The following is a 25,390-nucleotide window of genomic DNA, read 5'->3' on the forward strand; positions in this document are numbered from 1 at the left end:
ATTAGCTGGTTGAGAAATAAAATTATGCGCATTTATATCATCAACCAACTGCTCAATTGGAGATGATGAACGATCTTTAGTCACAGGTTTACATTGAACTTTTACACTTCTGTATAAACTCCTTATTTTTACTTGGACACCAACATGGAGTTTTCGACCTCCAGTGGCAGGGGGATCGTCACAAACATTGGATTTATTCTTTTGAAAATCTTCTGGTGTATTGAAATTTGATAGGTCAGAATGTAAATCGTCCATTATACTCCTAAGTTTTGATCCAGCCGTAACTTGGCAATATTTAGATCCATTGCTTCAGTACCTACTTTATCAACTTTCATTGAAGGAGCTTGAGGATTCTCTCTACTTCCATCACCCATGCTTAATGATTTTGATTGCTCAATAAATTTATGAGGTATAACATTATTCCTCATACGTTTGTTACCACCAACCATTGTCCATTCCAGCCAATTTTCTAAATCCACTTTGAGCTAAAATGAATAAAATTCAACATCAATTCATGCAATGAGACGAAAATCACAAATTTAGGTTATGATTTTATGTAAACATTAAAATAAATTTTTAATAAATACTTACGTCAAAATGATCTTCACAACAATAAAGCCGAGTTGATGATGAATAATGAGTTTTATTTCCACATGCATCTAACCAATTTTTCCGTTTAACAGAATTTAATGGAACATTTATAAAAATTTTTTCTGGTGTCGATTTACCAGTATTTCTACACGTTGGAACTATACACCAATAAAACTCATTTTTTGACGACATTTCGAGTAATTAAATAATTTTATTTTATTATAAACAACACAACCAGATCTTTTTTTAATCAATCACAATTAACACAACAGTTGTTTACACCTGCCACGTGTTTACAAGAGATTGGCGCTTAAAATTTCAAATGAAATAAGCACTATGACGTCACATACACGAGATGGAGCTACTTATTCATTTAAATATCTGTTTTTTTTATTTATTAAATTATTTAAATTTTTAAGAACAAAATCGACAAATTTTTTTTCCAAAAATTTTAAAAAATTATATAGAATGTAAAAATATCAAAAGTTTATGAATATCAAAATCATGCAAATACCCAATTTATCCTATCATTTTTTACTACTTAAAAACAGGAGACCTAAATTTAAATTCTAAATTAAAAGAATAATTAATTTATCACCAAGTAGAGGAAGAAATAGAGACAAAGCTGAATGTATTTCAAAAAATACATTTTAATTTTTTTTCAGTATAAGTGCTTAAATAAATTTAATACTTTAAATTAAAAGTATATCTTATTTCAGTATTCATACGACTTATAAAAGAGTTTAAAGGCTTTTTTAATATTTTGTCTCCGAATACCCATACATCTATGAATTTGATATGCAATTTCGCTTGGCTGTATATATATATATATATATATATATATATATATATATATATATATATATATATATATATATATATATATATATTACATCTGTACACAGATAATAACGCCTGCATGAGCTTGAGAGTAAATAGACACACGAAACTATACGGCAGGCCATGTAGTAAATTGTAATAGATATATATCTACCCCTAATATGTTTGATTTAATCATTATATCGCAATTTAGATCTCATCTGAATAGTATTATCATAAATAATTTTATAAAATAATAATAATAATAACAAATTTTGATGGTGACTAAATAATGAGCACTATTTAAGACACAGTATCTCCTGAAATATTGAGAATAACCCGATAATACAGAAAAAATTTTTCTTGGAAATTTTGTTAGCTACAATTTTGGTTTTTGGTGACTTTTTGATTAAATTAATATTTTAGGACTTATTGTCATTTTAAAATAATTACAAAGTTTTGTGTTGAATTATTATTTTCATTAAAAAATTTTGTTTAACTTAATTAGTTAATAGAAAAAGTAAATTAGTTTTTTTAAAGGTAACATCTGGATGTGATTAATCAATGTAGGTAATTAAAGAGGACGTACAGAGCATACGGAATATTAATTTACTTTAACAAAATTATTTCATTATCCTGAGTAAAATGCTTTTTTATTTTTAAAATTCTGATTGCTCACTTTTCAGTTCTATCTATACATATATATAAATATAATTAGGTGATTTGCCTGCTGGGAACAGTATAGACAAGTTCGTAAAATATACTATGAACTTATCAAGATAATAAAATATATTATTCAGAAAGGGCTTGTGATAGCATTATATACGTAACGCAAATAAAGTTTTAAGTCCGATGAAAAATACCCATGACATATCTCCTGCTCGGCTATTGCTATAATATAGCAAATCCCAAAGCCCGTTTGCAGATAAGAGGAGCCAGAAAATAAGCGAAAAGAGATTTAAAAGCCAGTTAAACTCCACCGATTCTGCTTTTGTCGTCAGTTCTTTGGCTTTGATATTATAATAACTGTACTGAGAATCAAATCAACTTTTAGACGTTTTGTTTTGTTTGAAAATTTTTTTCTTTTATTTTTGGTGATTAACTTTTCAATTATTAAATTTCAATTGATATTGAAGAATTATAAAATTTGATTTATGTATATATGATAATGACTGATAGATTTATTTACCATCCATTTCGGAAGCCGGATGTTTTTTTTTCTATATTATATTTACGTCGGGATGTTGATATTGGTCAGTAAGCTAGTAAATCAATAAACCTCTGGTTCACCACAACTACAAACTTGTCTGTTAACATGAAATCATAACTGAATAACTGAAGCGAAATATTCCGTTCAGAATTACACTAAACATTTTCACAATATTCAATGAAAAAATGATACCAATACCTATAGCTCAAAAACTCTCAGCTTTCTCTTCAAAAGTTGAAAGCGAACCCTAGAAGTGTCCTCAATGAGATTAAAGATTCAGAATCTTTGATTACAAAGAATAACTTATTATTGAAATAAAGCCCAAGCCCAGTGAAAAATTCAACGACAAGTTTAAGGAAAATTGTATGGTATAAAGATAGTAGTTCAAGCACCATCGTCCGCCGTCTACCGGATCAGGGGAGAAGAGAGCCAAAGAGCCTGATTGAATAGTTATAGAACGGGATGGGAGGGATTCACCCCATTCTTTAGCTTCTGATGAAAGATAATCGTTTTATGCTTCTGCTTCTTAATTCTCATGAGAATTAACCTTTTTCGTTTTTCAACCCCTGGATTTCATTTAAGAAAAATTATCATTGTGATAATAATCATCAGCAGGATTTCATTTTATTTTATTTTTTTGATGTTTTACTATACAGTCTTTTTAATCTTTGTGAGTTAAACTTGAATCAGTCATTAAATCTCTTTCAGGATAAAAAGCTTTCAATTTTCGTCGCTTTGCAGGATTAACATTGGGTCACTGAATTTATTGACAAAGTTGATTTACAGAAATCGAAAGTTTGGATTTAATTTAACAAATTACATGTTGCTGATGAATTTTTTTTTTCGATTGAACGAAATTTTGTAATGAATTCAAATTATATTCGAATTACTCGTGTAAAAAAAATCATCTTAAAATTGTCGTTTGTTTAAGATTTTAAACGTGACACAGACCAAGACTATTTTAAGACTCTTGTAAGACGCCAAAAAAAAATTTTTTTTAATTTTTAGAAATTTGGTCTTAGAAACCAGCTTGTTTGAGATTCGACTCTTGCCGCGTAGGTTAAGATCTTCACAACCCAAAAAGACCTCAATCTACGACTCCCAAAAGTCGGCGATATGACCACATCAATTAAAACCGACTCTAAATAATAATAAAAAAAAAAAAAAAAAAAAAAAAAAAGATGTATTCAATCAAGAATTTTTATTTATTTATTTATTTTTTTTTTTTTCAATTGAAAATTGTTAAATTTCATAAATTATTTTACCTCATTGAAGAATTTTCGGTATTCCTTAGCGACATTAAAAAATTTTTTTTGGTGAAGATAGAGATTTCCTTGAGCAAAATATACCTTTTTGTTGTTACACTCTTGTTAGCCCATGTATGAACACATATGATTTGTCTACTATCGAACAGATAATTCTGTCAAGAATAATTATCTAATTTTCTAAAATTGATTCATTGTAATGGAAACAAAAAAATTATTAAAAAAAAAACTAAAAATTTGTTCACGAAAAAAAATGAAAAAACGTTGGTAGTTTAAGAACACGACAACTTTACTATTTACGTAATTTGTTTTTGTTTTTAATTATTCAGTCAGACCCTCTCAGGGTTTAGCATCTTGAATAGCTATCCAACTCGGTGTTGCTTAATTATAATTAATGAAAAATTAAATTGGTGTTTTCTTTATTGTTGTACATAAAATATGTAGGGTTAACATTGGTCCTAATGTGCATTTGCGTTACAATAACAGCTGGAGCTGAGTTAAGTAAGAAAAATATTATGAAATATTTGAAAAATAAATTACTTCAATAATTGTCAATGATAAATTATTCATTTTTTTTTCATTTCACTCTATCAATTAGCATTATAACTTTTTGATTAAAAACTCAATAGGCGTTATGATTCGTAAACTTTAGAATTTCTCAAGTTTTTGTTTAATATCTTAATATTCAACAGTTCAAAATTAAAATTAAAAATTTTTTTTTAAATTATATAATTCATAATATCATGGCCACGAATTAATTTTCTTATTATTTTTTAGAAAGAATAAAGAACGTGAAAAGGTGGAAAGCAATTTATTTAGACATTCTAAGTCTGACAGTAACTTAGAAAGCTTTTGCATCTTATAGATCTGACGAATCGCTGCTTTAATGTAATAAAAAATACACTCCAGAAACTTTTTTTCTATTTTTAATTATTATTCTTTAATAAGAGTTTGCCGAGCAAGATTTGTATTAAAAACTTGAAATGGTAATTAAAACGACATTTCAAGCATTTAAATCTTTATTAAGGAATTTAAAAGTTCTCTTAACCAGATAGTTACAAGCTTAATAGATAAATAAATAGTATATTATTTTTACGTTGTAGAGTTAACTTACAGAAACTGAAAGATAAATACGCGTAACACGGTATAAAATGAAACACTGTTCTCAGTTTCATAGGGGTGCAAATCCATAGTAAAGTAATACAGAACATTTTTTTTTGTTTTCTATTAAATTGCTTGATAAATTTCTTTTTACTTTTCCATTTTTTTTGCAATGAAACTCCCCATACGACTTAGCTTCCGTTTTCTCTTTTTTACCTGGACCGTCCAATATTGACACGAAAAAAGTGAACCAATTTCATATCTAATCCAATATTTTCTATAATACGACAAAAATTTCATCAGTTGACGCTTCGTTTTCAGATGTTAGGGAATTTTCTAAAAATGTATGTTTAAATTAATTCAATCATTTATAGTTTGAAGTTCTTGATAAGGATTTATGATCGAAGTGACATGAAGAAAGATTTGAATATCCATTGGAAATGTGCTGACTTCGAACTCTGGATTCAGAGCTGTCGACTTTTGTTCAATAAGCTTAGCGTCAATATGGGTTCAAATAACACTTCAAAATTCACGTAGTAACTGCAGGTTAATATTTCATATATCTCCCAATAGAATAGAGCTAAAAGTGTCGTCCCCAGTGAACATCCCTGTAATAGAAGTAGAAGTACGAGTAAGAGTAAAAGAATATAAAAGTTTTATTACTCGGTACTTAGCTCTTAATATTTAAGTGACTGTACATACTGTAGACTCAAACAGATTTTAGTATAAAATAAATATTTATACAATTATACCGAGCGATATTAGGAAGAAAATGATTTATTACATTTATTTACTCTGTTATATCCCTAAATCTCAGTCGCAAAGTACTAAATAATCCTTATCTATACTCACACTCACAAGTTGCAATAAATTTCAATGCCTTTCTTCTCCTTCCTCGGCTTAGCTGGTAAATATTTTTTTAATCGATATTCTCGAAATTATTAATAATTTATCTGAAAATTTTCAAAGTTTCTAATCCTTAGAAATGGTAAAATTTTTATAAAAGTTTAATTGATTTTAATTTTTCAATTGATTGGCTATCGCTATTGTGTTAAAATTTTTTAGGCTTGCAGAGTATTACTCACGACTATTATACTCGCGTAATTACCATATAATAGTACAGCGTCTATATAATTATAAGAGCCTGTTAATTAACTTTGATAGTGTCATTTTTAGATCACCAGCATTATTACATTATAAAGTAAATTACATTTTTTTTCACGCTTCAACGCGGAGCGGTCGGTGTGCTTTTGCTTCTGCTTCATTATCAGGAAATGAAAAACATATCATGTTGATCTTAAATCATCTAGACCAATTAAAAAAAATATTTATAAAGTATATTAATAAAAATTGGAGTGATATCTCTGCTCGAGAGCAAAAAAATAAACAAACACAAATAAACAGTGAAAAAATGTAATTTAGGTTATCGTGAAATATCTATTGAAAAAGTTATCTTAAACAGCAATTGAATCTTTAAATATGCTGTTACTGTTCTTCCGATGTCTCTTCTACTTTTTGTCTTCTCTAGCGGTGGCCATTTCGTGGAACGCTAAGATGGCTGCTGATGAGTCATTGGCGTGAGTCTAATGAACAATTGTATTGGATATTTAAAAATTTTTAAGATATAAAAAGTACACTGAAAAAAACTATTTGATTTAAGCAAAACTAGCCGATTCGTGCGAATATTTGTGACAACTTTTAAAAATCAAATACCTTTCATTTTATTAATAAATATTTGCACTGCTCACTCATTTCTTTATTATAAAATACGACCATTAGTTAATTACATTTATTTATGCAAAAAGTTAGTGTACACGGAAAAAAAATATCGCTCTCAGAGCAATATTGTAATGCTATAGTAGCTATCCCTACTCAATCAACTGTTAGAGAGGTACTAGAGCCATCTAGTAGATCGCTGTGGCAGGAATACAGTAGTTGGTTAAAATAGCTAAACCGGTGCGCTGAGAGAGCCATACGGGATTGCTGTGAGAGGTTAATGCCTCGTTGAAGTCTCAGATTCTGCACGCAGTCTTGTTTGTTGACATATTTTATAACCTCCAAAATTAATGTAATTATTTACTAGCAACCTGTAATTCATATGCGACTATCGAGAGTTATGGATTATGATTAAAAAAAACTTTGGCTTATTAATTTTTTGTTCTTTCCAATAGAGATATTAATAGTTTGGGTAGTTTTTAAATAAAGTTGAAAATAATTAGTGCGATGACAGGATCAAATCCGAATAATTTAATGAAAAATGTGGTGGAGCAAATTTATAGATCCAACAAATTATTTAAAACTCCTCCAAAAAATTTATTAAAAAATTGATCATCACCAAAAAATATATAAAACTTTGAAAATTCTTAAATTCTTGTAACAATTTTTTTTTTAAATGGTCCATGAAAAATAAATAAGTATTATCAAAAACTTGTTAATTTAATATGTAATCTATTTTATAATTTTTAATTACTTATTCTTTTTTGTTTATCCGGATAATTTTTCAATAATAATTAATAAAAGATTAAATCGGTAGAGTAATAAAATTTTTTGTTATTAAATATAAAATATTGAATATTTAAATTATATTGTCTGGTAAGAGGGCGCTGTAAGAAAAATGTTGGTTAGCAATTTTAGCCAACTAACATATCGCTCCAGTAGTTTTACAGTAGTCCTCTTGTAGGAATACACATTGCTACAGTAAGAATCTACGAGTAGGTATCTGATAGATGGCTTTAGTAACAATATTTTTTTTTCCGTGTATAGGCAATTATGGATAAATAATCGTTATTCAATAGAATTTAATTAAATACAACACAGTGATTTGAAATTTATATTAATTCTTGGTCATTATTTAAAAGATTGCCTTTTTGAAAAGCGTTTTAAAGATAAAACTATAAAGAAAGAGTACTTGAATCAGTACAGCCTAATCGTGGGTGAAGTTTTCCTTCCCAAGGCAAGTCATAAAAGAGAGCTAAGACTAAATTTCCGTACGTTCAATTCTCCTTTGAGACGTTTACAATCTATCCTTTGAACTCGGGACTCTAAGACTCGGGTTTTTTACTGGCTTGGAAAGGGAATTATACTTTAAAATATTCAGATGATATTTTATTATTGTAAGTATCTACTTTTAAAAAGCAAAAAATAAAAAAATAAAGTAGGTTAAAAAAAGTTAAGTTTTATTTGGTTGTAAAAAATTTATCTGTTTTCATAGAGATGAAAAATTACCATTACAGAAAAATTAAAGTTATAAAAGTGGCACTCCTAGCTCGTTGCCTCACCTTTATTTTTCATGCAAAGTAAGGCCGTTGCGAAAGCAAAAGAGGCTCACATAAAAAGGGCTGGTATAAAAATGAAAAAACCGAAAATGTGATAATAAAAAAAAAAAGCGTCAATGTATTTTTCGCTATGCCCGAAACGAGTGCTTGGTAGGATATGCACACAAAAACATAAAACACAAAAGAATTTTTTTTTTTTTTAAGTAAATATTTATAAAGAATGTTACGGTCATAGAAGAGTTAAAAATAATATCAAGTAAACATTAATACACTCCAAAAAATATTTTGTGATAAACAAAAAAAATCATAAAGTGGAAAATTAAAAAACTTGAAAGTTGAAAAAGTGCCTAAAGTATTTTCATAACTTTTTTTAATTTCAAAAGCTAAACAAAACCATCGAAGTGATGACCAGTAGGTTCTAGTTTTTTTCATGTTCTAGGCGTAAACCATAAAAAATTCAAGAGAATCAATTTTTTTTACACTATAATTTCGGCCAAATTAGAACTAATGGAAGGATTTGTTAATATTCAATAAGTTTTATAAATTGTTGACAAACAATTTTTTATCTTCAGATGGCTTAATGAGTACTTGAAATGGCTGAATTATTATTTAGTAAGATCTATTAATTAATATTTGTTAATAGTTGAAAAATAGTTATTAACAGTTAACAAATCGTATTGATACACAATATTAAAACGGCTAATAAATATTTTCTTGTCGTTGATAAATATTTGTTGACTGTTAATAAATATTTTTTAATTGTTAATGAACATTTTTTAGACCCTTGAATAAAGAGTGAAAATCGAAATTCTATTTAGACATTTTTATAACTCCATAGCTTGAGTAGAAAAAAAATTTCAATAGATTAGGTGGAATAACATATTTTCTATAAAAAATATAACACATAAAGTTAGTAATGAAAAATGATGATTATGGATTAGAGAATATTATGTTTGATAGTGTCAATTATTAATGTACACTGATAAAAAAATTGACTTAACTCAAGAGCCAAACTCTTGAACCAAGAATTCCATTTTAAAGAAAATTATTTTCTTGAGTCAAGAGAATAAATTCTTAAAACAAGAAAATTCTGTTAGACTAAGAATAATTTCTTAGCTCAAGAATTTATTCTCTTGACTCAAGAAAATCATTTTCTTCAAAATCGGATTCTTGGTTCAAGAGTTTGACTCTTGAGTCAAGTCAATTTTTTTATCAGTGTAATACTGCAAGCGAGACACATCCAATCCTTAAGATATTTATTAATTGTCAATAAACATTTTTTGTTTGTTGATAAATGTATTTTTTTCCTAAAAAATATTTAATAAAAGTTTAAAAATAATTCCTTATACATAACCATGATTAAAGTGTACATGAATTAGAAATTTACACCCACAATTTTTTAGATTTAATTTTTGATATTGTTACCTAGCCCATAACCTGTTGAAAAGAAAAGAAAACCACGTCAATCATTTTTCCAAAATATGAAGGCAATATGTTCGAAGCCGTAGTAAATATCTCGAGGCACACTTTTTTTTTTTCGTGGAACTCATATCATTGATCTCGAAATGTAACAGCATTTTCCGCTAAAAGTTTCTTCCATTTCTCAATTTCTACGAATAGCACCCCGAGGCTAAACTTATCAAAAAAGTATTTCGGTACTTCGATACTCATATTCTAACAACTTTTTGAAGTATACATGTTTTATTTTCTGCAATTCAATAAAATATTTTCAACCCGATAAAAAAAATAATTTCAAGCTAATTTAGACTTCCAATTAAGAAATTAAAACTTTGAATTAATTTATCAGGAAGCAAGTCAAACAATGTGTCTATAAAATGACGTTCGGAATCGATACTACGAGAAAGTAGCCAAGTGATCTCGATTAACTTTTGAGATAAGTGTCGATACACGTACTCGGTACACAAAAGCCAGTAGAGGTAAAGGCGAGGAAAATGATCTCATGACCAAGCATACACTCGAGTCAGCAGTGTCATCAGACAGTTTAGATAGTTTTTATTCATTTAATATTACACTTAGATGCTTTTCGTGTGTGTAGTTTTGTTGAAGCTCACAGTGTTTTGGTTGTAAACTCCACATGGACGTACTCTACATTCATATAGAATGAAAAATATATATATAGCGAGCAAATATATACATAGTACGGGGGGAGCATTAAGGGGTAGCAGAGCTAGCTTGGTGGAGGTGGTCGGTCGATACGCGACGTTGGCCTGCCTATTTTCTTCTCTCCCTTTATCCAACTTATTTCTCCCTCCATTTAACCCTCAAAGTGCAGCTCTCACTAGCCTCAACTAATACATATATATATATTACATATACATATACATATATATATATATATATATATATATATATATATATATATATATATATATATATATATATATATATATATATATATATATGAAAGTAGAAGAGCACTAGATACACAATATCCATGTGATACGATGCACTCGCTTATATTCGTTCTAGTTCAAGAGGCATTCATCATAAAATAATCGTCTTGTACCCTTTGGTTTATGAGAACTTTTTAAATAAACTCTTCATATTCTAATTTATTATCATTGTCATTGTTTTTGATTGTTATATAGACTTGGAAAAATTTATTTGCGCGGGAAAAGTTATATATATATATATATATATATATATATATATATATATATATATATATATATATATATATAAATACATATTAGGGTGATCCAAAATTTTTTTTTTTTCAAACAGGCTCAAAAGTTTCTTGTGGGTGCAAAAAAAAATAATGTGAAAAGATGAACCCGTAATATTAATATTAAGATTGTCCTCATCGCATTTTTTTAATTCCAATAAGAATAACATAGGAAAATTTTTTTTTGCTTCTTTTGATTTTTGTATCGTTTAAACGACTGGTTGACATATAAATCATTGTTCTTATATTTATAGAGAATTGAACGCTCTATAAAAAAGGTTTGATAAAATTTTTTTATTTGTCCACACGTTAAAAAATTATTCAAGATTAAAGTTCAATTTTTCAAAAATTTGATCGAATTTTAGAAATTACACCGAAACTGTTGGTTTCAGTGTCAAAATAAGGATCAAATTTTTTATCAAACCTAAATTGGACTTCTGATAAATGTTGACCAATATTTTTTTTATTTAATCAAATAAATATGATGTTTTTAAAGAATTTTTTTGCAATAAATAAACAAATAAACAATTTAATTCTATTATTATTTTCACGTTTTTTTCGTGAATTTTTAGGTTTTTTAGAAAATTTAACGCGTATGATATAAAGTTGAACAAATTAATAATTTTCATGATTTCTTACCGAATAATTATTGCAAAGGTAACACTAAAATTTATTTAATATAATTTGAAACTGCGATTTCGACGGATTTTTTTTTTTCAACTTTTTTAACTTTTACAGTATTTTATAATACTTTCGAAATCTTATAAAATTCGAATAAATTTTTATTCTGCCTTCCACATCTTTGTAAAAAATTTATTTCAAGTTTATATTACATATGAATTTCTTTACTTTAATTTTAATGAGTAAAAAAAAAACATAAAGGGGAATTGATTGGAGAGAATTTGAATAAAATTGTATTTTTATTCAGGGGTTAACACTCGGTATAAAATTCAGTGAAGGATTTCATTTTCAAGGAATAAAATCGACGAGACGATTCGAAAGAAAGAATACATTTTGGAGATGCTGAGAGTATAGTTTTTTTTATTTCATTGTGGGGTTCATTTTGTGGAATGGAAATTCACTCTCTATTCTCAGTTGATTAATTTTTAATTAACTTCTTTAAACCGGGAGCGGTCTGAATTTTGAAAATTGTGTCAAGTTAAGTTACGTGACATTTAGTAGATTACTTAAAAAAAGCCTGGAGAAATCGATAGTAAACGTCAGTGTTTATTTAAAATCCTTAATTATTTTGATTTACAAGCTCAATTTTTGGAAAATCGATTTAGCTGTAATTTATAGTAAAATATTAAAATTTAACACACGTCCAACTTTATTTTGAAAAACTTAGACGAGTTTTAACTCAAAAAGTAGTCAGTAAAATTTTTTTATGTGACATGCTTATCACAGCTGTTTATAGAGTCATAAATATTAATAATAACAGTATACAGATTTTAGGAGAGCAAACATAATGTCGCGTTGGTACATAATAGATGTTTATATATACATTTATTGGCAGTTAGAGGTTGCAAGGTGTCTCTAAATCGTAAATAAATCACAACATAATCAGAGTCATAACTGAACCTGGAGCATCTATCCATCTGTATTCTGTATCATGTATTATGTATTATGTGTTATGTATTTATCTATAATAACATTAAAATAAGGATAATAAATGTACCTACATAAAAGTGTGTAGTGTCTGTGATAAAGTAAAAGCTTCTCTCTACTTTATTCATTCATTTGCATGCCCATTCACCGGCTCACACCTCTATACCAACGTTTTACTATTGTTATTTAATCCGAGACGTCCTAACACCCACGATCGTGATCGACGTCATTATTCAATACACCGTGCTGGCTGCTTTCCTGCTTTTGGCTATTCAACTTTTCATTAATTTCTCAATCTAGACTATTACTACATTTATATCAAAATATTTCACTGATATTTACAGAATTTTCTAGTAAATTAATTAACTGGATAAGTCATTGATTTCTTGGCTTGAAATCTAAATAAAGTCAAGTAATACTTTCAATTAAGAATAAAGTATTAATTAATTTTTGAGAATTACAGAGAGCTATAAACACTATTTTATCTAGTTTTCATGACTTCATTTAAAATTTAATGTATAAAACGAAATTAATTATAGTTTGGTAAAAGTAGAAAACGCGTTTTTGAATTTAATTAAGAGATAGAAAATAATTTTGTGTGATTTTTAATAAGTTTAAGGAGAGACTGGAAAATTAACAAAAAAATGTACTTGATGAAATTGATGATAAAATTTGTCATTTTTCTGTTTTGATGATTCTGGTCTAGAAACTAGGGTAAATTTATTCAAAAATTGTACTGTTATCAGTTCTTGATATGTGAAAATTAATCAAATGCCTTACAGTCGGGAAAAGTTACGTTGAAAGATTTTTTTACATAGATATTGTAGGTCAAAATAAAACAATGCAGTAAGAATTTCTTATTTTTACTTTCAAGAATTTTATTCACGCATATAATAATAATATTTATGCCTCCTATTTTAAAAAGCAGAAAATATTAACAAATGGCAGTGTCCAAAACCAGTACTCCTGTATTTTACCCTAAGCTAGTTATAAAGGTTGATGTAGATCTGGTGGCCAACGGAAATTCCAGCTTTAAGGGGTGAAGTTTCACTGAATGAGTTTTGGGAAAAACACTTCATACATCCTCCAAAATATTTATGATTTTGGAAAAATTACTATTTACTTTTAAAAACTTTTATGAAGAGTCTTATCTTTTTTAGAGTTGTCATTTTTTTCATGAAATGTAACTTGAATTCTCGTAATGCATTACACGTTTTCGTCAGATTGAGTTTCTGTATCATAAATCATGAAATGTTTGAAAACTTACAAATGTACTAGTAAAAAAGTTAATTTAACTCAAGAAAAATAATTATTTGGGAATTTCTTTCGCGTCGAGTCAAGCAGAAAAATTTCGCTTAAATGTAAATAATCAAGAACAATTTCTACTCATTTTAAACAATTCTTCGAAACAATTTTCTCGGTCCAAGTTTTTTTCTCTCGAATTGAGCTGATATTTATTATTGACGTTAAAAAAAAAAAAAAAAAAAAAAAAAAAAAAAAAAAACTTTTTTGTAGAAAAAAATGGTACATTTTTATAAAATAAATAAAAATAATTTGTATCAGGTGTTCATGTGCCACAGGAAATAATTAATTACCGAGGGGGCTGTTTTGTACTGGTCACTACTTTTAAAATATGTGCAAGCTGCACTTGGTTGCCCTCAATGTAATAGTCAACTTATCGATTTTATATTTCCACATTCGAGTTTCACTTTTTGAGCCAATCTTTTTGTAACACATGCTATATAAATTCATTATCAAAAATTCACCGTAAAAATAAAGGATTAGTTTAGATAAGAGTCATGATCACAAAATGACCGACCTTAACTTAAAAATTAACTACGCAGATTCCGTCTATCGACACACAAAATTTATTAGTGTGTGTAGATCAAAATGGAATGGAAAAAAAAAGTAGAAAATAGTTCAAATAAATATCGTATTTATTAGTCCAATAAATTCCGCGTGTAGAGCGCGAGATATAAAATTATTTATTTCAATCATTTTAGTTATCATTATCACAATCGATTTGTAGTGGCAATAAATTTCGCTTATCTGATATATTGGTCAACGAATTAAAATTTTTCCACCCCAGCGCTGAGCCAATAATATTTTTTGTCTTGAAAAACAATTTTCATTATTTTACTTTTTTCTATTGAATAATCGGCGTGTTATATATTTATATAAATGAACTGGAATTGTGTAGATATAAAATATTTTAAACGTGAAAATAGAACAAGAAGCTTTAGCAAAATAAAGTTTCTCGGTAACTTCTAGCCTTCAAATTATCGGATAGGATGAAATTCTATTCCCAGTGAAACAAGTTACGCTTTGGTATTTTTTCAACCGCCTTCTTATAATTGCAGTGCTACTTGTTCGATAACTCGAATTCTACTTATATTTTATAAATTTATTTTTTTTTTATTTCTCTCTTTTCTTTTGAATCTGTAGCCGATCAATTGAAAAATTTCACCACAACGTTTTTTTTTTATTGAGAAAAATAAATCGCTCATTTTATTGAAGAATTTTTCCTCAGGAAATTATAATCTTCGCAATGAAGTTTGAATTTATTTTATAATGAATTTACTTTAATCTGCAAAAAAAATTAAAAAAAATTTTAATTTAATATAAAACAATTTTCAATAGTTTAGTCCAAAAAAAAGCAATTAACACAAACATAATCTTTGAATAGCTCTTACCGAAGTTTTTTAATTAAAAAAATGAATTAACCACTTATACATACTATGATACTTAAACCCTTCTATTAGATATTAAAATATTTATCAAGTAGCGTAATTTTTCATCAGCTTCTAGTTTAAATTTTAAAATACAGTATTATACAGCAGTCATTCATGTGAACATGCACATCTTTTGCGCTTCAACATAAATATGCCTTGACATAATTTATGTATACGCTCTCTGATGGTTTATGTCGTTATATTTTATCTATATAACACGTGTACACTGTCTCTTATTATTAAAAAAAAACTAATGATAATGATGTTAACCTTTTATTACTTTAACAAAAAATTCAGACTCAAAGTTAATGATGACATACAGAAATTCGTGTCGACTGAAAAGTTTTATCAACCAATAAAAAATCTTAAATTTAACATGTTATTTTATTCAACCGACACTTGAATTCTATCGATTTAATGTGAATTGTCGTGTAGCTTAAACTTTTATCACAAAGGTAAGTAAACATCTGTGTTCAACCTTTCACAATAAGAAAATAAAAGTTCGGTGTGGAAAAGTTCTTTGCATCCATGTTTTCTACACTTTATCTTGTTATTATTTTTATTTTTTTTTTTTTACGTCTACATTTCATTCCATCACATTTTAATCGCGTCAAAAAACGTAAAAAACCTTAAAAGGCGTCTTAGTCTTTGCTGCCGTCAAAGGGTTAAAAAGAAGGATCCCAAATTTTCTTTGATTTTTTGTTCCTCGGTTCTGTATTTTAAGTGAAGTCATTTGTGTGCGTTTTAGAGGATATAGGAAGTGTGCAAGTGTAAATCAAACTGATCCACGTATTAGGTAAACGAGAATACCCTCGCCTGTGTGAGAAAAAAACCGCGGATAATTTGGCTTTCTTGTTCCAGTAAAGCTCGGTTTTACGGCTTTATTTAGTAACAGGGGTTCACGTTCATAAGCCTCCGGTGACATCCCACACGGTTATACTAAAAGCTATGAAAATTTCAACTGATTATGGGTTTTAATTAATGTCGTTTTATTAAAAGTATGCCTTTTTTACTGTTTCTTAACGTTAAACTTTTTTATGTTTCAGGTAAGTTCTACTGAAAATTTCTTGATCTATAAAAAACTTCTCTTCACATTTTCGTCATATGTGAGTAAATTGATCCATAATTTTCTTAGAGTTTTTCATTCTCATTAATAATTTTTGATTGGAGTCGTTTTATTTTTATTTTTATTTTTATTATTCAGTCGGTACATAATAATAATTTTAATCATCCCGATAACGATCAGGAATGTACGGAATTTATCGCGGATTATCGTGAAAAATATCGAAAAATCACCAACTATTTTCCATTCCTAAATTCGATTGGACTGGATTCAAGAGACGGTTAAAACCACATACACGAGTAATCAGTATGATTGTGCGGTTGGTGTTGATTATTCACCAGTAATTAACTCAGTTCAGTTCAGAGTTCGAGAGATAATTAGTTTTCATTGCTAGTCGTTAAAAATTTTCCTTGGTTTATGTTTTTCAATACCATTATACTATTGTTTTTATTATCATGATATCGTGATTATAAAAGAGAGTAAGCTAATCCATATCAAATCACCAATTTGCCATCAATTTATCTCTCTTGATACCTGATAAATGATACGATTTAATGCCTGAGAAACATTAGTAACTTGAATCAGTTTTACTACTATATGCGATGCCGCTCCTTTGTGTAAGAATAAAAATAAAAATACCAATAAAAGTAAAAATATACCGTCTAAGTAAATAAAAATAAAAATAATCATAATAAAATACGTCTATTCAGTTCACGCATATCTTTTGACCTCAACTAATGCCGAGATATTTATACACATTTTTTCGCATTAGCTTTTAAACTCACAAGAAAGAAAACACGGTGATATTTATTCAAGTTCTGATGGAAAAAAATTGAGAAGATAGCTTAGAGCATTAAAAATTAGGATTAATAAAAATGGCTGATAGTTTATGTGTTCATAAATGATCATATAGGATCATGTATGATAACATAAATGGTCCGGTATGGCCATATATGGTCACATAAGATGATATATGTCACCGTAGATGGTTAGAAGTATTCATGTACATGATTCTGTCGGACTACATGTGACCATTTAGATTATATGTGCTCATTTGTGATCATAAATGGTCATCGGTGATCATACGTGACCATTCATGATTATTTATTACCACAAATACTCATATATGACTATCCAAATGATAAAAAACTGACAATAGATAAGGTAAAATTTGAGTATACTTAACATCTTTTCGTATCAAATAAAATTTATTAGAGATCTCACAAAATTTGACTAATTAATTAAGTCTTTTCATTGATAACAGCAATTCATAATTTTATCTACTGGGAAAATAATTGATTTTTATGAATGATGCCACCAAAACTCATGCGGCCAGTCATGTGTTATTTAATTATCGATTGTACTCGATAGCGTTTTACTTTCCAAGGTTTTAATGTCCATGTCAATGTACACGTATGTATACATATTTATATTTATTAATGTCTACATATAAAAATACGACAACTAAATGACCAGTAGCATTAAAATGTTACGGAATCGATATATTATGCATTAACATTCGCGCATGTGTATCGACGATTAAATTAATCTAAATGGACCTAGACAATTTTTTAGTATTTCTTATTATCATTAATTAATTAGCTGGTTTAGTCCATGAAAATAATGCTGGCTTTCAAATTAGCAGTCGTACGGAGTTGAGAAAATCACTAGCGATGGTTACGCGGTTTTTAGGTTTTTAGGTATTTGTAGAAAAAAGTTTCAAGTAATTAAAATTTTTGTAGCAATTACATTTACTGTTGGTAGAAAAAATTTTTTTTTTCTGCTTGTAGACATTCTATATAAAAAAAATTGAAGCAAACAATTTTTTTTTTTTTTTTTAATTAATAAAAAAACCATCGAGGTAAATAAACTTTTGCTTACAATAAAAAATAGAATTAAAAAAACATGATTTGGTAAAAACATTATTTTGTCACGTGGCATATGTTTAACAATTGAAGTAGCAGTACTAAATCTAGCAGACTTACGCCCTCTCACGTCGAGTGAAAATTTATCTACTGGTTGGTAATCTTTGCTTCCTATCCCATGTACGCGATAGTTAAAAAAAAGTAACCTCTATAAATCTTTCCGGTAACTGAATTGAAGCTTTTCTCATTCTCATCAATTTATGAGCGTGTTATCTGCCGGAAAACTCCGATCCGAAATCGCGCGGTTATTTCTCTGTTGATAATCAACCACTTGAGATAACGCAGATTTTTCAATTGCTGGTATCTACTGTACTTACCATACATGTACCTCTCCAAGCTACACACTTATATTCAGTTGGTGTCAGTGCGTACAACAGAGAACTGGATTCGCGCACGCCTGAAGATATGGTAGGAATGTCATTTTATCGAAAAGCTAACATACCGCATGAAGAACCGCTTACCATCCTAGTACCAAGTTTAATGTTGTAGAATAATTTTGATAGATGGCATCCTGCTATACCAACCAGTTTGTTTTGCTGCCCTTATAGCTACCTTAACTGAAACTTGCTGTCAATCTACGGCGACAATTTGAAGCCAACTTGACGGAAAGAGTTGGCAGAGTAAGCGGTTTCAGTTGAGTTGCCTATAAGTTACTCTGCAATTAGATGTCAAGGCTTGCTATACAAGTATGAAAAAGCGCTGGCTATAAGGGTGTATTAATTTTTTTAAAACATTTTTCCTAAAACATAGTGAATTTTCGTATCAAGTTATAAATTTTTTGATACAAATAGATAGCATTTCTATTTTTTTATTAATTTTTGCCTCTATTAATAAAGTAACTTGTTAAACAAAACGTCGTTATAAATTTTTAAAAAACAATTTTGTCGGGATTCCTTCCTGGATCTTAAAAATTCTTAGCTTCTATTGATTAGATTTCCAAAAGTTTTCCAAATGAACAAAAACACTGATGTGGCAAAATATTCAATGCATGCGAGTTTATTAGAACATTTTTACAAATAAAATTTTTTTACAACCTTTGAAATTAATCAATAATTAAATGATTTACTAATGAAAGCTTTTTCATTAACTAAAATTTGGAAATATAAGATTAGGAAAATTAATACATGCATTTTTTTCTGCCAAAATAATAAATGATTGTAATTTTCACCGGACGATGAATGATAAACAATACACTAAATAATATATTGTGTGATTCATTTTTTTACTGTTCAATGAGAATTATTGAGAAAAATGATGAAACAATAGATTTTTTAACTAATTGTTAAGTTATAAATTGTCTTTAAAAAGTTTCTAATGAAGGGCATGACGTCATTAGTCCACTGGTGCCATCTCTCAGAGAAACCAGTAATTAAAGATAGTTTTTTGTCAAAATAAAAGCAACTCGACCCGAAAAATTCTTTTTCAGTTGATTAAATACATTAGCAACACCTTTAGTAAATTCTTACGAATAAAATTCATGTCACTATGGTAAAAATAGTAATGCCTCGACAAAAAAGTTCGGTTGTCAGTGTCAGTAGTATAAGTTTGCGTACGAGTATACATTCAATCTCGTGTTATTCAGTGTCATTCTATGGTTGGGTCGTATCCCTTTCATCACTAACGATGCTAACGAGCACTCGTCTCATGCGTCTGGCGCCTCTTATCGTGTTAATATTATACAACCGAACTACTGCTTTTATACTTCTCTACTGCACTCATTCTCTCCTCTCCTCCCTTTTCTCTTTAGCCCCCAGAGTATAATAATTTTATGCAAATATAAACAATTATTCGTCCGGACAATCTGCACGTCCTCCACAAATTAAATTCAAGTGGCAAAGCACTTGTTTGTTTTACTGAAAAATCTAAATAACGAGAACAAAACATTTTTACGACTTCAGTTTTAATTAATACCTCTGCTCTAAATAAACGAGATGATAGATGATTGTTGCTTATGTAAGGAACCGTTTATATAAATACATTATCGTATCTATAAGAACAATAACTCGACCTCAGAAGTTGAATTGAACTACTATACGGAAAAATAAACTCAAATGTCGAGTTCGAACGAAAGAAAAAAAAAATTAAATACTCTTTTGTTCTTTGCTCATCACAACTACAACTACCACTACTTTCAAAGAGTTTATAAAAAATACCGTATGTTCAGAACTCTCTTAGCCAGAAGCTAACACAAATTTTTCTTCTCGCATTAAAGTTGCCGTCGTGTACACGCATTTTTATTTTATTTTTTCATCAAACACACCAACTAAAATGAAAAATTTATTATTTGTCAACTCTTTTTGTTTAACTTGTTTTATTTGTTATTCTTTTTTAAATTTGTTTTCGCGGAGGAAATAAATAAGTGATACAGAAGTATGCATGGTCGGACATTCATTTTTAAACATTTTTTCAGTGTTTATGGAATCATAAAAGTCTACGATTGATCGTAATAGTTTAAATATGATTATAAATTCATGCTTGACTGTGTTAGTGATCATACTCACTTATGGTGACCATATGTGAGATTATGAATGACTATATGTAAGCATATGATCACCTATGTAATTATACATGCTCATGATGATCCTATGGAAACATTAGGGTGTGCAAAAATGTAATTTTCGTGAAGAACCTTTTAAAATTGGAATTTTGAATTCTGCTTTTAACAGCAGCTGTGTTTAGGCATTTCTTAAAATATTTCGGGGTAAGAGGATTTATTTGATTTTCACAGAATTTTTAATAGGAGATTCAATTTGGCACTTCCGACCAAATTTTAAATTTTCAGCGGAAATGCCCAAACTAAGCTCCTGTTAAAAAACTCTATGAAAATCAAATTTATCGTTTCACCTCAAAATATCTCAGGAAATGCCCAAACACATCCCCGGTTAAAAGCGGAACTCAAAATTCTAATTTTAAAATTGGGATCAGACACTGTTATACATGACCACATATGTGATCACATATTGTCATTGTGATTATATGTATGATAATTCGTCCTTACACATGGCCACAGATGAAATCATACATGACCATGTGATCATATGTATGAACCTATATGGTCATTTTGTGACCTTATCTAAAATTATGCATGCTCATATTTGACTCTAAATGGTTCCACTTTTGTGTTTTTTGAATTATAATCACTAACCTAATACGAATAAATTAAGATAAATTGGTAAATTGGTAAATTGTACGCCTCATAGTGCGAGGTAGTAAAAGTAGTATTCCACTCCCGACACGTTGAGGTCAAGCAACATTGTGGTCTTGAAATGCCTTTATCACAACCATATTGGACTCATGTGATAATATGAATAGATGTACATAGAGAAAACACTCATATTAACTGATCTTATAGTTACTACAAATCATTTTATGTTGCTGCTTTGAAAAAAAAAAAAAAAAAAAAAAAAAAACGTACCAAAAAAACTTTCACATGGACGTCCGGATGTTTGTGCACTAATTGCACGACTCATGATGCGAAGCATCAGAGAGTGCTTTACAATCGAAAAATTTTTTTCGTTTCATTTTGGCAACTATTTTTAGAATTATAGCCTTGTAAGTTCACGGAATCAAGATATTTTGCATACTATTGTCGAGATAATCTAATGGAGATTAATTCCATATTTTCTAAAAATTGATTTACTGTAATAGAAACGGAAAAAAACATCAAAATAGGTCAAAAAATTTTCCTGTCCGTCATGTATGAAACTCCGGAAACACTGTAACTTGTGAAAAACTCCATTATTTGAGTTAAATTTTTTTTTTTTAATTCTAATCGACGATTGTAGGTCATTGAATGCGTATGATTAATTAATTCAGTGTCGTTTAATTGCAATTAATAAAAAACGAAAACTACAAGACTGTATATTTATATATATCCATGTAAAATTAACATGGATGGTGATATATCTATATCTATAGATGGCATGTCTATTTTATTCCACCAGGGGCGCCTGTGCATCACTTTCCTAGTACAGCTGTTATTTAAAAAAATTTTTTTTTTCTTTTTATTTTGCACTACTTATGTATTTTTTTTTCGTTATTTTTTATTTTTTTTTTTAATATTTCATAATTAAATGAGCATTATGAGTCGTGCACTTTTGGATTTTCCAAACTTTTTTTGTATGTGCTCACGGTCACTCCCGAAAAAATTGATGTATCGACACCGGGTTTTTTTTTATTAGTTTCTGAATTCGATGAACTGGTGTCCTATTTCATATAAATAGCCTAGTTTACGTATTTTTTAAAATGAATTTTGTTTACATTCCATATGATACACACGTAAAAAAATAAAAGAACTTTTCTTATTTCTCTTACGTGAAAACTATGGCATCACTTAATCAAGTTAAAATGACATTAAGCAATTACATTATTAGATTTTTTTAGACTGCGTACGCATGTAACAAAAAAAAGTGCGCGCTAATAATTAGAAAATACTCTGTAAGAAATTACTTAATTATTTTTTTTATCTTTCAAAAATCAATAATACAATTCATTCTTTTTTTAAAAAAATAAATGAGCGTCATGAGGTGTGCACTTTTGAATTTTTTAAACTTTTTTAATACATTTTTTCACTACTTCATTTTATATTATTGTTATTATGTCTTGTATACCTTGTCCTTTAGCCGGAACTACACTTTGATGTCTCAAAGACCCAAGTTGACCATATTCTCAATTTCCTGAGTCATTTTTCATCAGCCTTCTCTCGATTAAAATCTCCTCTGATACCCTTCCTGCAGAATTTTTTGCCGACCTAATTATCGACATCCCATCACGTCCTGTCACCTCAAACCTAAGTACCAATACCGATATTTATTTAACCTCTTATTTTTTATGTCATATAGCAAATAATTTTCCGTAAAATTTTCAAATAAATAATTAACTAATATGAAATGAAGTAAATATCGATTTTGATAAAAAAAAAAAATGGATGAAAGTTAGTCTAGTCTCAGTACAAATTGACATGTTGGTAATGAACAAAACAGAATGGAAAGGATGGAGTTATCGCATCAAACAATAGACGACATTGGAACAATATGAACCACTCTCGCGTCTCCAGCATCAGTGCTAATCTGCATTTGAGCCTGCGGCTTGTGCACTCGAAAATGTCACGCGAGTAAACGCGTACAGGCCATATCATTCTATTGTCCTTTATATCTCTCGTTGACTCACTCACTTTATAAATGTACGCCTTCTCATCTCTCGATCTATGCATTTGATATATATTTATTAATTTGTGAATATGTATGTGAGTCATTTAGTTTAGAATGATTCCATTTTTTTCACGCACTGTGTAACTTAAATTCGCAACATTGATGATCGTAATTTAATGCTAATGAAAATTATTTAGTATACGGTAATTCATTTACAATTTCATTAATAATTTATACTGCTATGCATAATTTGTCATGTTATATTGATCATATTGATGGGCTTTATCAGTAGTAACTAATCAAAAATTGAATTTGTATTTATTTTGGAGTTCCAATTGTGATTATGATTCTTACAGAAAAAAAAAAAAAAAAAAAAAAAAAAGAAAAAAAACTGCTGAGGACATTTGAGTTCTCCCAGCAAAAACTAAAATAATTACAGTTTGTAAATTGAATATCCTAAGTTTTGTAAGAATTTTAAAAATATACAATTACATTCGAAACGGTAAAAATCAATACTTGAGAACATAAATAATGAAAATTATATTTGAGACTTTAACTTTGAAGTTTCTTTCTTAGAGCTCCTCTTATTACGAAAAAAACTTCATTTTTACAATTGCTATTTCTTCCGTGTGTGACTACTACAGAAAAAAACACTAAATGATTCGAGGAAAATTTCATTTCTGTATCGAGATATTCATTTTTTTTTTTGCTTACTCATTAAGATAAATCGTTTTTAACTAGGAATTAGCTTATTTCTTTCTGTGGTTTGCAACGAATTACTTTTTAATTATAACAAACATTATCAAATTTTTACATTTTAAGAAAATTAATATAATATTTTTCGGGTGGGAAATCGAACCCATGACCTTTCCAATAACATGTCACCAGATTTAATCACTGGCTGAAGTTATTGAAACCATCATATCTACAAGTAATATCATCTACTGTGTTTGAATGATTGAACTTTAAAGGTCTACACTGAAAAAAAAGTATTTTGGTGATCAGAATATAAAGTATAATCAAATGAGTATTTTTAATATCAAAAGAAGTATTGTGATTAACAGAATATGAGGTATTTTGATAATCAAAATACCACGTACTGTGATTATCAAAATGTAAGTCAGTTCAAGACCTATTCGCTATGAGTCTGACTGCGGCGCCAGTCAAAATATAAACTACGGGAGGCTGTCAGAGTATGTTTTTATACGTATGTAAAAAGCATCAATAGCAAGAAATATAAAAATAAATAAATATTATAAATAGTAGAAGGATTTGCTTATATTTAATAAGCTTTATTAACTGTTCATAAATAATTTTTCAACATCATAGGATTTAATAAATATTTATTAACAATAAATAAGTATTTTATTAAGTACAATTTATTAACTGTTAATAAATATTTATTTAAAATAAATAGAAAAAATAGAAATTTTTAACTTACGTGTACTCGTGCTTTTATTATAACCGGGACAATTTTTTGTAGTTACTCGCCTTAAAACCAGCGAAGTGAAAGCAAAAAAAAAAGAAGGCAGTTGCCCGGAAAAGAGTCCTTGGACCTGACGGAAATACCCCGTCGTCATGCAACTGAAAACAATACAATAATATACAGAATACAATTCACAAAGAAAGGAGGAAAAAAAAAGTTGGCTTTAATATTTTTTATACCCTTTATTATTATCATCTTTATTCGTTCTTTCTCTTTTTTCGGGCTTATCTTTGCAACAATATTTGTCTCTTTTCGCGGATCACAGATCCAAATATTTTGAACTCAAATGAGGTGTTTAAAATTGATCTCCCTTGAAAATAACATGTTCTTTAATCAAGACAGTCGTGTCTCTAGATAAGATAAATTATAACATTGATCTGTGGCTAAAAAACTACAAAAAAAAATGTGACTTGATCATAAAATGCACAAAGACACTAATGAGACAGATGTTAGGAGCTCGTTAGTTGATACTTGAGCTT

General features: G+C 28.5%; 2 protein-coding genes and 1 long non-coding RNA gene across 9 annotated transcripts in view; 1 reads left to right on the top strand and 2 right to left on the bottom strand.

Moving 5' to 3' along the window:
- Positions 1 to 25,390, top strand: part of Rg (A kinase anchor protein rugose) — a 242,686-nt gene that overhangs the window by 7,308 nt on the left and 209,988 nt on the right. The gene's annotated exons all lie outside the window — the stretch shown is intronic.
- Positions 255 to 893, bottom strand: LOC141528399 (uncharacterized). Its single transcript, XM_074244448.1, has 2 exons — positions 592 to 893; positions 255 to 485 (listed from the first exon to the last, which is right to left on the bottom strand). The coding sequence occupies exons 1-2, from the start codon at positions 781 to 783 to the stop codon at positions 255 to 257; spliced, it is 423 nt and encodes a 140-aa protein (XP_074100549.1). The 5' UTR covers positions 784 to 893.
- Positions 22,510 to 25,228, bottom strand: LOC141528451 (uncharacterized). The gene is made up of 3 exons (XR_012479377.1): positions 25,091 to 25,228; positions 24,867 to 25,009; positions 22,510 to 23,064 (listed from the first exon to the last, which is right to left on the bottom strand). It is a non-coding gene; the product is annotated as an uncharacterized LOC141528451 (long non-coding RNA).

This window comes from Cotesia typhae, unplaced genomic scaffold, assembly GCF_013202065.1.
Source record: "Cotesia typhae breed Kobodo isofemale line unplaced genomic scaffold, CoteBio_Ctyphae contig_43, whole genome shotgun sequence".
NCBI lineage: Eukaryota > Metazoa > Arthropoda > Insecta > Hymenoptera > Braconidae > Cotesia > Cotesia typhae.